Here is a 17,962-nt window from a genome sequence, read left to right as displayed (position 1 = left end):
ATATGATTACAAGATAGCTGTCACCATACTCTAGAATGCTTGCCCGTATATGAAGACTTAAATGAAATGCACCATACATTCATTTTTATTATTGTTTATATTCAAAAATCCACTTTCGTGCACCAGTTAGTTTTCTTTTCCTTAATTCATGGATAACATCTCTAAATTTTTTCATCATTCAAATCCTTTCTGCTTGGCCAAAATTATCTCAAAAGCTCTGGATGTGAAATAGGAAGAAAATTTCGAAATACCAGGAATGGTAAATACATTGTTCGAGAGCACTATATCTGAAAAAAGAAGGAAACATCATAAATACTGAGTTGAAAAATGCACAACATAAAAAATTTCAAACGCAAATAATGATCGATAGTAACACCCCTTGCGTTGTAATTTGTTTTAATCTAAACCGCTCATCGATTCGGATGGTGTATAATAACTTGTTAACAGCATTTTTATTTTGAGGTTACGCTTTCTCCTCGCCAAGGGCAGTGCATAATAAATTCTCTCATTTAAAATACGTGAAAGTGTTTTTGGTTCAAGTGTAGGTTTTCTGTGAGGGGGTACGGAGTCAACTTATTCGCTCCTCCAATCGGGCAGTGTATAGTAATAACCCTATATCAGCTGCGTGTCCTTTTTCCCATTTCAGTTCTAGTTCTTCTGCGGTACTGTGCAGACGGTGATAATCTGCTCCTGTATCCCGTGGTAATACAGAACGTCCCCAAAGGTTTTTACATCAGTTATTCGTGTGCTAATCTACACCAAATCGCGCGGGTGTTGCCCTAAATCGTATTGTGATAAATATTCCTTCGTATACTTGGTTTACTTCAGCTTGCTTGATCCGCAACCAGCATAATGGGATTCACACGCCTTCAGGTGCTTATCCACATAGTCACTATGTGGTTTGATGCAAAACTTGTTAAGAAATGGGCGTGGCGGGCAGCCCACTTCGTCTTGATTACCTGTCTTATTGCTGAAGTTGCATCTTCCTTATATCTCTACTTTGGTGTTGTTGGTAACGCTACGGTATTTGGTAATATCACAAACATACCCACCCTGCATATAACGGATACTAGTGTCGTGTCTGATGTATATGATTTAATTTTAACTCGTTTTGTCTTGGCTTCCTCGTATTTGTGTCTTTATTTCAACATCGCGCTGTCGCTGACCCTCGCCATTACTAGTGCTATTCTGGACATCAGCACGGTTTTTGTGGGTCAAATGGCCGTAGCGGAAAGTTTGCTGTTTCACCTGCAGGTAATTTTGCCGCTTCAAGGGCTGGGTGTGATGGAGGGCAGGACGTTTGGTTGGTATGGGGTGGGGCAGTGGTGGCGCGGCCTGGCCTTCTGGGTGGCAGCCAAAACACTTACTCAAAAAGCTTTACTGTTTGCCATCGCCCTGCGCAGGATTAGGGGGATCAGGAGGCGGCGAAGGAGCATGTTTAAGGTCCGCCATGAGGAAGAGGAGGAGGAGGAGGCCAGGAAGGAAGAGGAGGACAGGAAGGAAGGGGAGGAGGAGGAAAAGAATGAAGAGGAGGGGGAGGGAGGAATAAGGCTGGGGTCTGTGTATGTGAGTTCTTCGTCCCTGGATGTCAGCTATCACTCGTGTGTGTCACTCGCCTCTCACGACGCTCTCCCCCTTGGCCTCGTGTGAACAAATTGAACTCCCCCTTGGCCTCGTCTGAACAAACTGAACTCCCCCTTGGCCTCGTCTGAACAAATTGATCTGAATTGACTGAACTAACTTGACTGATTCTACGGGACTTTTGTGAGTTTCTTGAGTGATTTTTTCTCTATAAAGGAATTGTGATTTTTCTGTAATTAAGTACATTTTCTTGTCTTGTTTTTTTTTTGTTTTTTTTTCCCTCCCCCTCCCAGGTCGAGACAACTCCCTGGGGGTGGGGAGGGGGGGGTGGGGATGTGGCGGGCCAAACCCTCCCCCCCCACGACACCCCCACACCCCTCCCCTGTGGCAGCCACCTTGCCGTGGTGGGGGAGCTTACGTGCCCAACAGCACAAACTAAGAGCTGCCAGTTTTGTACCATCCACGCACTCGATGTTGTAATGCCATTTCTTATATACTTGACTCCATACACCATCCACTCACTTCATGTAGTGTTGAATTTAAGTGACTACACTGAGTGACTAGCGAAAATTCTTGCCTTTCATTCTGCTTTTGTCTTTATTTATTTCTGTTTACTGGATTGTCTTTGGCCATGGCCCGTATTCTTGTCGGGTAAGAGCCCTAACACCCCTTCTTCAGCGATTTATTTTTTAATATGGCTGGTTAATATGCTTTTGTACGTTACTTAAGCATAGTGGCCATGTTAGGATTTATATATCGCAGAATAGGACATTAAGGTGTAATACAATAAATCGCTTAGGAAAAGGTGTTCAGCATAGAAATTACCATCCCACTCACCGCAGACAACATAATTACCCTACTAGGATAATAACACTAGTTCTAATACTTTAAATTACCCAGCACGCAAAATATTACCCAAAGGACCGTTATCAACAAATTTGTAACATCTGCAATATACTTTTGAAACTTTGGTACAGCTGTTTTCAAAGAGAACCGTTACTCCCAGTCCATTATATGTGCAACAGATCAACTCCAGCCGCTTTTCTGTCTGTATTTGCTACTGTCTTTCACCTCTAGTCTTTTAAACGCAGTCGGTCCAGGCATCTCGAAATCAACGTATCGATTTTTTATTCTTCTTGTAGGGAACATATTTTGATGGCTTCTAGTATTAGCTTCCTTCTTCCTTGCATAAAACTAAACAAATAAATAATAAACACTAAAAACATAATCAATCGGCGGTGGCTCAATCGCTAGAGAGGTGGCCTGCAGTCCTAACGGACCCAGGTTCGAATCCCGGCTGGGGCAGGGAACAGTTTAAGGGTTTGAATTTCATTAAATCAGACTTTACTAATCTACCAGAAGACCCGCCGACATGTCGTAAAAATATCCCCGCTAATACCAATACACCAGTTCTGTATGAGACAGCCCTAGCATGTATTCAATATGGACGGTGGGTGTTAGCGCCGAAGTGGTGACATGTAGAGGTGTATGGTATGTAGGAGAACTACTGGGCCTTGAGGGCAGGCTGTGAAGCCTATGCCCAGAGTCGGACACACACACACACACACACACACAAATCAATGACAATCACAAACAACCATGTCTTTTTGAGGATTTTTTTCTTTTCTTTAAGGGGATGAGTAAGGCGTCCCCCCCACTCCCTATGTCCACGTCAACAACCGTGTAACATACTGACGCTCATTTTACACCAAATTAATCGTACAACTTTGGCAATCATTTATGAAAAAGCTATGATTATTCTGTGCACCTGTAAAATTTGAGATCACTGCGACAATCCAAAACTTGCGAGGCATTACATGATTTGTGGAAGCTCCCAAACACCCCTTCCTTGCCGATTTATTTTGGGATACGGCTAGCTTATATACTTTCGTACGTTGCTTATGAAGATTATGGTGACATAAGAATGACTCTAGTAACAGAAGAGGACGGCAAGATGTAATAAGTAAAATAAATCTCTTAGGAAGAGGTGTTTGGGAGTTTCCTTAACACACGAGAATACGGGCCCTGGAGGTAACAAATTTTTAAAAAGAATGAAAAAGAAAAGAAAGGAAAAAGAGTAATCATTAGAGAAGTATTGTTTGATTTACGCAAGAGTGAATTTAACACCCACATCGGCGATTGATGAGATGTTGATTGATTGAAATATTTAATTATTTAATCCCATGGTAGATGGCGGCAGGTGTAAGGAAGGGAGTTCAAATCAAACTTTATATTCTCAACTTTAACATCCATACATACATATTATACAGTACATACATAAGAATGACTCCCTGCATCTCCGCACTGAGATTGGCAGTGATACAGTTGATGTTCACTATGGACTGGAAGTTAAATTAATTGCCAAAACTAACCAATTCCTCTTTTCCAACATTTACCGGAAGCTGTTGGATAAAGAAAAAAAATGCGTTGTGTAATTAACTCTCAACACCTCTTCCTTATCGACTTATTTTCCAAGCTACTCATTAATGTCCCCTGGTTTGCTTCTTACGCCTTTTGAGTATCGACATAGATTTGTATAACAATAATTCAGTAACGTTGCAGAATCAGAAATCGACAAGGAAGAGGTGTTAGTAAGCTTCCTAATCTTCCTAACCTTGACAATCAAATATTTGTTGGTGGCACTGACATGAAAGAACGGATAAGTCAAATGTTAGATTGACCAAGTAACTGTGATGTATGACTGTCCGAAATTGTAGCTAGACCACACACTGTCCTGGGTTCACGTGTGGCCAAAAAGATCACCAAGCAACTGTATTTTCTGAATGTTCCATGCCTGAGTGATGACTGTGTGGCTATACTTTTTTCACCGTAACTTGGTTCAGATATTCGTCCATTTGCACTTTGTATCACGTAACTCAATGGCAGAAAATATCACTATACAGCTCTGCATCTTTTCCATCACTACATCTTGTACCACTGCAGACCAAACAGTTTCATTCAGCTTTGGAGAGACTGCACTTTCTGTGTGTGTGTGTGTGTGTGTGTGTGTGTGTGCAGCTTCCTTGTTTTGGAGGAACTGGGGTGGGTGACACTTTTTAAGGGGGAATGGTGGGGCAGCCCGGTGTAGCGTTATGATCTGTCCCCCTGTCCGCCCCCTACGGCGCATGCGCGGAAGTTGCCAGAGGCCGCCACAAAAAAGCCATTTGTCCTCTGATCTCTGTAGGGGTAACATGATCGGAGCCTCTCGCCCTTTGTTAACAAACGGCAAATGGTCATTCCGGCTTCTCTTATCATTCGTCTCAAAGCTTTCTCGGGTAGTTTCCGCCCTTAAATTAAATTAGGTTAGGCGGAAAGCGGTAAAAATTCGAATTTCTAAGGTATGAATGAGTTAGGTTGGATAAACATAGTTATAATTAATCATCTGGGGACGAGTTATCTAATCTGTTAGGCGTGAGGATTGCCTTAGCTTTGTATCTTTACAGGAATGAGTCAAGCTCGTACTGTCCCGTGTATTAAACCATTTTTATCATACATATCCTTGAAATTATAAATAGTTTTGGCACACACTACCTCATTCTGTTGTGCATTCCACTGATCAATTGTCCTATTAGGGAAACTGAACTTCCTTACATCTTTATCACCTCTCTTCTTATGCTGTATTGTGCAATGTCCTCTTGCTGATGCTTCACACATATGATATATATTCATTTATGTCTATTTTCTGTTCCCCTGATATGCATTTATATAGCATAATCATGTCTCCTCCTCCTCTCCTGCAGCATTGGTAAATTCAATCTTTCCAGTCTTTCTCAGTAACTTAAATCCCTTAAGCTTGGTACCCATCTTGTAGTGGCACGTTGTACTTTTTCAATCTTATCTGTGTTTTTTGAGATGAGGATTCCAGACTACTGTGATGCATACTCCAGAGTTGGTCTGATGAATGATATTATCTTCCTCAGCATATCTTCATTTATATATGTGAATGCTATTCTCATATTAGCAAGCAATGTATACATGTTTCGTACCTTCTCACTGATGTGATCATCAGGAGATAGTCTGTTACTGATAATTACTCCTAGGTCCTTCTCCTTTTCTGATATGTGTAGGGTTGATCTTCCTAACTTATAATACCAATCTGGTCTTTTCTCACTTTTACCAAATGTTATTACATGACACTTATCCACATTAAATTCCATTTGCCATTTATTGCTCCATTCATGAAGCTTGTTCAATTCCTCTTGCAGCTCTTTCCAAGAATCAATGTTAGTAATTTTCTTTTGAATTTTTGCATCATCTGCAAACATATTTAGAAAGCTTCCTCTCTGCGTTATATATTCACTTTAATACTCACCCAACCCCTTTTAAATGCCATAGAGTCAATAAGTGGCTTTTCCTTTTCCTTTTTTCTTAAAATCTAAATAGATAACTGTCCACCCATCCTTCTCTTTTCTGTAGTGTTTCTCTAACTTTGTCATAATTGCTTAGAAGATTAGTAACACATGATTTTCCCTTCCTAAAACCGAACTGCCTCTCTTTTATCATACCATGTTCTAGATGTTTTACAACACTGGTCAGTGATACTGGTCTGTAGCTGAGTAGTTCTCACTGTGTTAAATTTGACTAGTGTACAGGTATTTGTAGACCTCACAGGTGGTTAAGAGGGATGAGTAAAGGACTCATGAATGGAATGGAATGAAATGGAATGGAATAATTAAAAAAAAAAAAAAAAAAAAAGTGAGCACAAGCCACTCAATGACTAAGTTTCCCCCGGCGGAGGGGGGGAGGGATAGAATACCTCCTCAGTATCCCTGCTTGTCGTAAAAACCGTCTAAAAAGGGCACTTTAATCTTCATCCTTCCTCTTTTCCCCCTCTGCTTCTTGTACTTTATCTGTCCCACCTCTCTGCCTTATATTTTTCACTTTAATACCCACCCAACTCCTATTGTAGTGCCATATAGTCATTGAGTGGCTTGGTGCTCACTTTCCTTTCTTTTTTTTTTTTTTTTTTTTAATCCATTCCATTCAATGACTAAGTTATATGGCACTAACTTGGGTGGGTATTGAAAATATATGGCAGAGAGGTGGAACAGATAAAGTACAAGAAGCAGAGGGGGAAAAGAGGAAGGATTTTTAGTGGGCTTTTACGACAAACAGGGATACTGAGGAAGTATTCTATCCCCCCCCTCCCCGAGGGGAAAAGATTCGTGAGATAACCGTGACTGGGAGCTGGCTTAGTTTCCATTGATAGTACCCCTCTGGGGAGGGGGGACAGAATACTTCCAAAGTATCCCTGCTTGTGGCAAAAGGGGCACTTTAATCTTCATCCTTCCCCTCTTCCCACTCTGCTCCTGTACTTTATCTGTCTTACCTGTCTGCCTTACATTTTCACTTTAATACCCACCAAACCCTCTTCCATTATAGTGCCATGTAGTCATTGTTATAGCTTAGTACTGGCGCTTATTATTCACCTCCTCTTGTACTTCATGTGTCTTATCTCTCAGCCTTATATTTTCACTTTAATAACCACCCAACCCCCTTCCACCTCAGTGCCATATTTTCATTGGCTTGGTGCTAACTTTTGCTTTTTTTTTTTTTTTTTTTTATTACTGTGTTCAATGCATTTCTACTGATAGTACAGTATATAAATATATCCTGAGCTACTGGACACGACAAGGTTTATGTTACTGCACATGTGTGCAGATTTAAATAAACGATTGGTATTAAAATATGCCAATCAGTGATGTGTAGTAATGTACCCAATGTGCTGAATAACCTAACTTAGGATTTTTTTTTTTTCCCATAACAACTAGTATCTGAAGTGATCTCAGTAACGTAACTGATAAGGGGTTTTACTTTATCCTTATCCATTGAATCAGTAGCAGTGCTGTAACAGTGTGAACAGGAAACTTCACTAAGCATACCCTACTGGAGTGCATACTGTTTTCATAGTATTTGGAGTTAAAAGTACTTTTCCATAAATGAAATTTAGAGGCTAATTTTTATTTCACATTGACTGAACTTGAACTATACTGGACTAGCCTAACACTCTTATGTGAGATTTCTCAAAACTAAAGGGAGATGTAAGATTTCTCAAACTAAAGGGATTGGATTGGATAAATGGAAAAAAAAGGAAAAGGAAAAGCCACTTATTGACTCTATGGCATTTAAAAGGGGTTGGGTGGGTATTAAAGTGAATATATAACGCAGAGAGGAAGCTATCTAAATATGTTTGCAGATGATGCAAAAATTCAAAAATAAAATTACTAACATAGATTCTTGCAAAGAGCTGCAAGAGGAATTGAACAAGCTTCATGAATGGAGCAATAAATGGCAAATGGAATTTAATGTGGATAAGTGTCATGTAATAACATTTGGTAAAAGTGAGAAAAGACCAGATTGGTATTATAAGTTAGGAAGATCAACCCTACACATATCAGAAAAGGAGAAGGACCTAGGAGTAATTATCAGTAACAGACTATCTCCTGATGATCACATCAGTGAGAAGGTACGAAACATGTATACATTGCTTGCTAATATGAGAATAGCATTCACATATATAAATGAAGATATGCTGAGGAAGATAATATCATTCATCAGACCAACTCTGGAGTATGCATCACAGTAGTCTGGAATCCTCATCTCAAAAAACACAGATAAGATTGAAAAAGTACAACGTGCCACTACAAGATGGGTACCAAGCTTAAGGGATTTAAGTTACTGAGAAAGACTGGAAAGATTGAATTTACCAATGCTGCAGGAGAGGAGGAGGAGACATGATTATGCTATATAAATGCATATCAGGGGAACAGAAAATAGACATAAATGAATATATATCATATGTGTGAAGCGTCAGCAAGAGGACATTGCACAATACAGCATAAGGAGAGGTGATAAAGATGCAAGGAAGTTCAGTTTCCCTAATAGGACAATTGATCAGTGGAATGCACAACAGAATGAGGTAGTGTGTGCCAAAACTATTTATAATTTCAAGGATATGTATGATAAAAATGGTTTAATACACGGGACAGTACGAGCTTGACTCATTCCTGTAAAGATACAAAGCTAAGGCAATCCTCACGCCTAACAGATTAGATAACTCGTCCCCAGATGATTAATTATAACTATGTTTATCCAACCTAACTCATTCATACCTTAGAAATTCGAATTTTTACCGCTTTCCGCCTAACCTAATTTAATTTAAGGGCGGAAACTACCCGAGAAAGCTTTGAGACGAATGATAAGAGAAGCCGGAATGACCATTTGCCGTTTGTTAACAAAGGGCGAGAGGCTCCGATCATGTTACCCCTACAGAGATCAGAGGACAAATGGCTTTTTTGTGGCGGCCTCTGGCAACTTCCGCGCATGCGCCGTAGGGGGCGGACAGGGGGACAGATCATAACGCTACACCGGCCCTTCATTCCTTTGAGGGTGAAGGGGGGCAGACCCTCGTTTGTTCTGAGGAAGGGAGAAAATCCCTCCTCTCTTTAAGAGGAATAGGGTGATCGCTCCCCTTCTTTGGTGGGGGAAATGGGGGGCAGTCCCGCTTGCCAGGGGAAGGGAAATGTGTGGCAGTCTTCCTTTATTTGGGGAAAGAAAACAGGGGGGGAGCACAGCCTCCCATTGTTTTATACTGGGGGAATGGGAGGTGCATCCTCCTTACCTTAGGGTTGGTGGGTAACCCCCCTTTTTTAATTTGTGGGGAAAGGGGTGCAGCGCCCCTTTTCAGTTTGTGATGGAAGGGGACAGTCTTTGTTTATTTTGTAATTGGTGGGCAGCCCCCTTATTCCTTATTTATTTTTTGGGAGTAAGTGGGCAGCCCCATTTTTGTAATGGAAGGGGGCAGTCCCCCTATCTTTTGCGGGAGTAGGTGAGCAGCCCCCTGTTTAGTCAAACTCTTGGCCCCCCGCTGCTCTCCACTTGACATTTCAGTGTATTTAATGCGAGCACAAGGTACAATACCTCCCCCTTTCCCCAGGCTGGAGCTTAGTCCCACATGGGTCCCACTTTGTCCCCCCGCCCCCCGCACCCTATATGTGAAGGCTATGTCACTGCTAATATCGGTGATGACCACAATTATTCAGGATGTTGAGATGGCAATTTTACGTCTATTTAAAGGGACTGGAGTATACAGTAGTTCGCATTAGCAACAAGCGAGAGTATGATGTGGCGTGATGTGTAAGATAAATCATTGCAAAGTACCGGATAATGTAGCAAAAACAACGAGAGTATTTTTGCTTATCTCTTTTGAAATTTAGAATCAATTATTATCTGAAAAAAATGTTATCTATAATAATATATAAGTATAATTTGTCATGAAAAATAAATATGTGTGATGTCACTGAGGAAGGATGGGTCGTGTACAAAGGCCTGGAAGATGACGGTGAGTGGAACATTTTTGTATATAATTCATGTTTCTGCAATTAGTATCATGATATTTCTCCTATGTATGTATTAATTGATGTCTGGTGCCTTTATTGAGCGGTGAAGTTAGCTGAATCAGAGTGTAAGTATTAGCTAAATGGAGAATATTGGGAGGTGCTGGGAGCCATAATGTCCCTTTAAGAAGTTGACGTAGGATTTAAAACCCATAACAGTCTCATCTTCATTTAAAGTTGGATATTTTATGTCACAGTGTTAAGCACCGAGGACAAACATTGGTTACGATTAATTATGTGCTTTAATTTTAGGTATTGTGAAGGATAAATGATTTGTTGACGTTTAGTTAAAAGTCCCGAGCCCAGCCATTTAACATCTTAGATTTAAATCGCCAGTAATAAATGCCATCCATATATCTTGGGAGGTGTTAACTGATTTTGTGAATGACTAAGTACTGAAATATATGTAAGATTTATTGGAGAATTAGAGCTACATAAATGCCATCCATATATATTGGGAGGTTTAAACCGATTTTGTGAATGACTACACACTGAAATATATTTGTTAAGATTTATTGGAGAATTAGAGCTACAGATGACACGTTTGTCATGTGAGGCCTTGCATACTGGGGGCCACTTGGGCCATTGACCACCCCAAACACATTTGGACTGAACCATAGACAGTCATACAATGCTAATTATCAAATTTTGGTATTTTAAGCTTTAGCCTAACAAACGTACCTTAATAATTACTGGCTGTTGATTTGTCCATTTGGCTTATTGAGGCGTGCAGCAGTCTAGTCAGTGTTCCACGAATGTCAGCTTATCATATAGCAAGATAGACCCACAGTAAAGTTCAGAAAGTTGGACTTTGTGTTGCCAGAATTGAATTTTGGGTGGCTGGAATCACTTAGTTGTGCCTTTGGGAAAATCTGCCTTGTCCCTTGTGCACAAAGAATATATATCTTTAGCCAGACGCCTTTATCCCATTAGTGGCAAACTAGAAACAAATTGCCTCGTTGTCACCCTGTCCTCTGTCATTTGGCTGCCTTCCCTTCAACCTTCACATCCTTCTCTTGTTTCTGTCTACACCTAACCTCATCATCTCATTCTCAGTCTTCACCTCCACATCACTCCACTCACATAAACTCTTACAGTCAGTCTCTCATTCATCATCCTGTATACCCGGCTAAACCATCTTTGAGTAATTCTCCTGATGCTTTCAGTCACTTTACAAACATTTGTTTTTTTTTTATGTTTCTCTAATCGACTGTATTTTGTATCATACTGACTCAAACAGAATGCAGTTTTATCTATCTATCTATTGCCAGATGCCATAATCCCGTATGGGGTGGCCTTTTGACTCTGAGTTATTTGTTTTAGAGGGAGGGGCACTAATCCTCCACCAACTCACTTGACACGTAGGGAGCACGTATGGTTTGGTTATATGGTTACCACCCAGCGTTGTAAATGGTTTCTTGGCTTACAGGAAACCATTTGGCTTGTCACTCAATGTAAAGCCACCTGTAATGGAAAGAAAAGCATTAAGTAGTGACAGGAAAGATGGGAGATATAGGAAGAGAGGATGGCAGGCACAGAAAAAGAATGATAAAGGCTAAGGAAGAAGTAGGCAGCACTACATCAAGTGAGTGGATGATGGTTGGCAGTTAAGTACAGTATATAACTTTTTTTTTTAATATAGAAAAGTACCATAGTGTGGCAGGTATGGTGTTATGAACTTGTGCATTAATCATATTAGAGGTTGCAACCCCTACATTCACATTATCATTCATTAAGCCTTCAAACCCTCAGAATCCTGACCTCACCTCACAGGCATAAGCAGCCACACTGAACCACTTCATACCACTTATCAGCAAGTGTCTACAGTACTAAAGAATGTAAATGAATAAGTAAAGTGTCCAAATTTATCCCACTCAGTAAATAAAGTGTCCAAATTTATCCCACTCAGTAATACCACAATTTATAGATATGGCCGTGGATGGAGTCAGCCCAGCAGACAAGACAAGGAGAGCGGTTGTGAGAAGAGATGTCGTATGGACCTGTTTAGATGTTGGCATTCAACAATACAGCTGTATTTGGAACATGTCTTTCAGAAGGTATGTATAATCACAAGCAGAAGTTCATTGATATTTCTCTGTTGGCAGAGGCCGTGGAAGGTATTAACTATTCTTATTTAATAGCAATATGAAAAACACAACAAAATGCAAGAACTGTTGCCATTGTTGAGTAATCTTGGTCTGTCTGGTTGACCAGACCCATCAACTGCAGGCAAGCAACTGCTCCTGCAGGGCTGTTCTGTGCAGTGAACCATGTTCCATTTTGGTAGACACAGCAAGGTGCAAGGAAAGGTGTGGAGGTATGGTTCTGAATGGATGCCACATTTGCATCTCTCTACCCAGTTAGCAATGGTACCATGAGATGCTCCACATCACCCCATTATTTGAGTGGATGATGGTCACCACCAGTTATGATGATATAGTTTTATTTTATTATTCTTCCACAAGACATTGTATGTTTTGGAGGGACTTTATGCCCGTGAGTTGTGAATGGGCTGCCAGGGCTTAAGTGGTCTGTGAATGAGGGTGTGGCCCATGTAATTGGACAGACATTTGGTTAGTTTCTTCTGTCAGGTTTCTAAGTGTTCTCTGCACCTTGCCTGGTTTACCTGGTGATTATTTTATCTGGAGAGGTTAGTTGCTGTGATGCTTGTGCCCCAAGTAAAGGGTTCCAGCCCCCACAACAGCAGACCTCTGTGTTGTTTCATATACTTGCATATTGACCTAGGTGTAGTACCAGGATACCACACAGGATTGTAGTACCAGTATACCATACAGGATTTGAGCTATGATTGTGTTGTTTTATCACCATCTTTACTTGTGTCCAATCTGTATAACACATTGATGATGTTTTCTTGTAACCCCCCCTTCCAGACACTGTTCCAGGTATTCATACTTTGGGATAACCCCCCCTTCCAGACACTGTTCCAGGTATTCATACTTTAGGATACCATACTTTTTCCGTTCCTTAGTGTATACTCATGGCCTCTCACCCTGCTATCATCTTTCATAAATAGATACTTTTTATTCACTTTTTCAAGTTCTGTAATTCCTTTAAGCATCAGATCTCTCTTTCCTCTCACAGATTCCTCTTGTGGATAGGGGGGAGGGGGGGGAATAATATCATCCAAAGTATCTCTGCCTGTCTGTGTTCTCTCACCTCACTGCTCTTTTCTTCTCCTCTGCCCACTCTTTCAGTTACATTGTCTCCCTAGTTGACAAATAATTGAATTTTCTTCCTTGAATGACCCACAGTGCACAGGAATGGATGATATAGCCCCATTGACAACATCTGTCCCTTTAACCAGTGTGACCAGTACATCTGTGGCTTCAGAATCTCCAAGTGTTTAGATTTCCATTACACTAAATACAGCAGTACTGCCCCCTTCCACAGCTATGCCATCTTCTCAAGGATTGACACATAATATGAACTGTTACATTTAAAACATATTCTGCTTATTTTTAGGCCATATATCCTCACTTAAGGTTTCACAGTTTTCTACTAGCTATCATGAATTAGTCTTTCAGGTCAGTCCGGTGAGAGACCTGTTACTGGGGGATAGGGAGGGAGTTGAAACATTAGTATTGAGTTTGTAGTGGTAGTAGAGACTCATAATCTGAGCCATAGTGTTTTCACATAAACTTAGCCAAAATTTTGTCTTTTTACAGCTTGTTTTGTATAGCTTAGTAAGGCTGTGTGAAACTCTACAGCTTTTCCCTTTAAGTGTTGATCTTTTTCCACAACTCAGCTCTCAAGTTGAGTAGTAATATTAGACCAGACTTATTATTATTATTATTTTTGTTTTTGATATAGGTAATGCGTCTGACTTTAGATGTTGGCTAAGCAGCCTGCTCCCTCAGGTCCAACAGCCCTTGAACATACCACACACCTCCAAAAGTCACCCCTTTGACACAAACACCCACTTTCCATGCTGACTACACCCCAGGGCTGTCTCATAATGATGTATTGGTAGCAGGGGTGTTTTTATGACATGTCAGTGGGTCTGATGGTAGATCAGTGAATTCTGTTTTAATGAAATTCAATGCTGAAACTTTTCTTTGCCCCAGCCAGGAAGCACACACACACACCCATGAGGACACCAGAGCACCTCTCAACCAACTTGGGCACCACCAGCCGTTGTTAATAATTACTGTACCTGCCTTTCCACCCATTAGGACACCAGACCACCTCTCAAACAACTTGACCACCACCACCCATTGTTAATAATTACCCGCTTTTCCAGATCAACGAGGGAACACTGCTTTTGTGGTGCATGCATTCATTCACTCCCTGGATCCACACATGGGGGTTCCTCACCAGTTGTTCTGCCTATAGTTTTAAGTCCTGCTAATTGGTCTTCTCCAGGCACATGATACAACTGCCTCAAGCCGGCCACAGAAAAAGGGGCAGCCACAGTGTGCTCTCCATTTTTTTTTTTTTTTCCTTTTTACCTGTTACAATAAATTTGTGCTTGATATTCACAGGGTAAGGTAAAAATAACATTGGATATTTTTATGTACAGTGGCATTCCAGAGAGGTTTATACAGCAGTAATTTTATTTATGTTGCATAAAGACAGGCAAAATTTCAAATGTGTTGTTACACAGTCCACCAGATCAAGCAGACCTGTCAACTGCAGGTAGCATCTGCCCCTGTAGGGTTGTCCCTTGGTTCCCTATATTGTTGATGTGTCTGTCCCTTGGTTCCCTATATTGTTGATGTGTCTGTCCCTTGGTTTCCTATATTGTTGATGTGTCTGTCCCTTGGTTCCCTATATTGTTGATGTGTCTGTCCCTTGGTTTCCTATATTGTTGATGTGTCTGTCCCTTGGTTTCCTATATTGTTGATGTGTCTGTCCCTTGGTTCCCTATATTGTTGATGTGTCTGTCCCTTGGTTACCTATATTGTTGATGTGTCTGTCCCTTGGTTTCCTATATTGTTGATGTGTCTGTCCCTTGGTTTCCTATATTGTTGATGTGTCTGTCCCTTGGTTCCCTATATTGTTGATGTGTCTGCAGCTTAGTGGGCCTGTTCTTCAATTGGGACATGTGTCGTCTGTGCTTCTACCCAGTTCAAAAATGAGTTGGTAACTTAGGAGGGCTAGATGATATCCTTATCTAATCCAATCTAGGCTTAAAAAAAAAAAAAATGCAGTAGAGCATACCTACTGTAGTCAATCTGTTTTCACCTGATGGAATTGAACACTTCCACAAAATGAATACCAAGAATTGGTTGCATAAATATTGGTGAGTTTTTAGTAAGAAGTAAGACTGAGTCTGCCAGGTTATTGATCCAATAACCCTCCAGTCTGACTGCATCTGGCCATATACTAAGCTTAAAGAGACAAGGGATCTTTTGGGGGTAAGAGTATATTCCTGATTGGGTGATATTATAGGTTTCATAGGCTTTATGGTGCCTCTTCCATAGCAAGTTATTTTGCATATTACACCTTAACTCTTCCCTGTATGTCATAGTGTTTCAGTATTGACGAAGTTTGCATTAATAACTTTCAGGAGAATAATGAGATACAATGTGTGGAATAAGTTGCATAGGAAAAGGTGTTAAGAATCCCCAAAGCCACTGAGATTATGACCCCTGAGACTCATTTATCTCCTGTGAGTCCTTTGGTTCACTTGTAGATATTCTTCTCCAATGCAGCACTATAGTTTTTCCATTTGCCTATTTATATTATGTATGACAGTATCCTTCAGTCAGGTCTTTTCTTGCTTCCTGGACACTACTTTGCCTTGTCATAAGATGGGAAAAGAGGTCTGGATGATGATGATGATGATGAAGCTGCATGTAAATAATGAGCTATGATGATAGTGATGATGATAATGATGATGATGAAGCTGCATGTAAATACAGTAATGAGCTATGATGATGATGATGATGATGATGATGAGGCATGTAAATAATGAGCTGTTAAGGGTTAATACTGAATTATTTCTGTACCATACCTCAGATCCTTAGGTGAGAAGAGAAGTCTGAGTAATAATAGTAATAATAATAATAATGATAATAATAATAATAATATAATAGTAATAATGTAATAATTCTGAATCATAAAGGTTTTGGATGAATATGTAGTTGGTATTCTAGTGTTAGGAAAGTATTAGCTAATTCACCAAATAATCAAGGAATGTTATATGCATACGTTTAGTTTACCTGTTTATCTGTGTAAGCATACATTTTTCATTTATCAAAAAAAAAAAAAAAAAAAAATACAAAACTCGATTATTTTAAATGAAATTGAACGAGAGAGAATGCCAAATTCAGGATTGTCATTATAATTGAGATCCCTAGACACATTGCATGTAAAAGACTGAAGATCACAGGCAGGGAGAAAAGAGGTCTGAACATTGTATTTAAAAGACTGAAGATCATAGGCAGGGGGAATAGAGGTCTGGATGATGAGATAGACTGAGGAAGAGTTTTGTGGCTGACCAGTTGCATACATATGCTGAGTATTGGATGACTGTTGTAGTAGAATGTTGGGCAGAAAAGGGATGAGAATATATTGCTAGATAAGTTAGATTTGGTTAGATTGTTAGATTGGTTCCTAGTTTAAGACAGTTCCAGAGCTGACCATTTGTGTACATGAAGCACTGGAATTACTTGTTGCATTAGAGTGATGGACAGACTTGGGTGAGGGTGTGTTGATAGATTCATGTGAGGGTGGGGGAAGTTTGCTTATTTGGTAGGTTAAGACTGAAGGACTGAGAGTATTTTTTTTTTTTTTTTACCTAGGAATTCTGCAGTATAGTTCACACATATAGATAGCATCTTTTCATGCCTGTTATGCTTACTTCCTCCCGCATAAGTATGATACAGTCCATCCCAGCTTGATAAACTACAAGTGTCATGTCCATGTTCACAGCTTCTCATTATTAGTTTGTTTAGAATACTTGTTGTTCTTGCCTGACCATGGTTCCTCTGGCCAAGGGGAGCCATTGACCACATGCACATAAGCAACTGCTTATGTGGGGCTGTCCTGTAGATGCAGTACAGTACATACAGTGTAGAGACCCAGCACCTCAGTGTTGTATACAGTGTAGAGATCCAACACCTCAGTGTTGTATACAGTGTAGAGATCCAACACCTCAGTGTTGTATACAGTGTAGAGATCCAACACCTCAGTGTTGTATACAGTGTAGAGATCCAACACCTCACCAGTGTCAGACCAAGGTACAGTGTAGAGATCCAACACCTCAGTGTGGTAGACAGTGCCTCACTAGGGTCATACCAGGGTACAGTGTAGAGATTCAACACCTCAGTGTTGTATACAATGTAGAGATCCTACACCTCAGTGTTGTATACACTGTAGAGATCCAACACCTCAGTGTGGCAGACAACACCTTACCAGGGTTGAACCAGGGTCCTTCCTGTGGCCAGGTGCAGGGAAGTAGGAGGTGATTTGGCTCCTGGATGGATGCTGCAGCTGCTTCACCCCACCTAGAATACACAGCTCTTCTGTGTGTAGGCTCCTCATCAGCACCTTAAAATACTTGTATGTTGGAATATCAAAGGTTACTTACTTCTTTGAGAGAATTGGGTGCCAGTCATTTATTTGTTTGGAATGTGGTGTGCGTAATAGCTAAGAATTAATTCAGAATTTTCCCTTGTCCACCCAGTATTAACACAGGAACTGATTCTCCTTTACCTAACCCACCAAATTCTGTCTTCTTGTATGATGTGTTGCCATACACTGAGCAGAGTACAGTTTGTTCACTTTAACTTGGTGGAGATTCTATCCCTCTGCAGTTTCTTTCACTTAGCCAAATGACATAAGACAATACAGCACTAAACTGAACATCCTTTCCACAACACTGCATATGACAAGTACCATATTCTATTGTTACTCTTGCTATGGTTCAGCATTCCAGATGGAGGGATGCCAGTTTTAGACCAAGTTAAAAGTGGACATAGTGATGGTGCAGACGAGTGCACGCGTATGCAACCACACAA

General features: G+C 40.5%; 1 protein-coding gene across 1 annotated transcript in view; it reads right to left on the bottom strand.

The window, feature by feature from the left end:
• The window catches only part of LOC145409931 (multifunctional procollagen lysine hydroxylase and glycosyltransferase LH3-like), a 36,122-nt gene extending 18,636 nt beyond the window's left edge, over positions 1-17,486 (bottom strand). The window contains exons 1-3 of the mRNA XM_080280192.1: positions 17,358-17,486; positions 17,009-17,204; positions 1,167-1,340 (exon numbers count right to left, since the gene is read on the bottom strand). Of these exons, the coding sequence (XP_080136318.1) occupies positions 1,167-1,340; positions 17,009-17,204; positions 17,358-17,486 (499 nt within the window). The remainder of the gene's footprint in view (positions 1-1,166; positions 1,341-17,008; positions 17,205-17,357) is intronic.
• Positions 17,487-17,962: the final 476 nt, after the last annotated feature.

Source organism: Coenobita brevimanus, chromosome 83 (genome assembly GCF_032717465.1).
Source record: "Coenobita brevimanus isolate Jiangsu-jjx chromosome 83, ASM3271746v2, whole genome shotgun sequence".
Taxonomy (NCBI): domain Eukaryota; kingdom Metazoa; phylum Arthropoda; class Malacostraca; order Decapoda; family Coenobitidae; genus Coenobita; species Coenobita brevimanus.
This window is presented reverse-complemented; position numbering and strand designations above follow the sequence as displayed.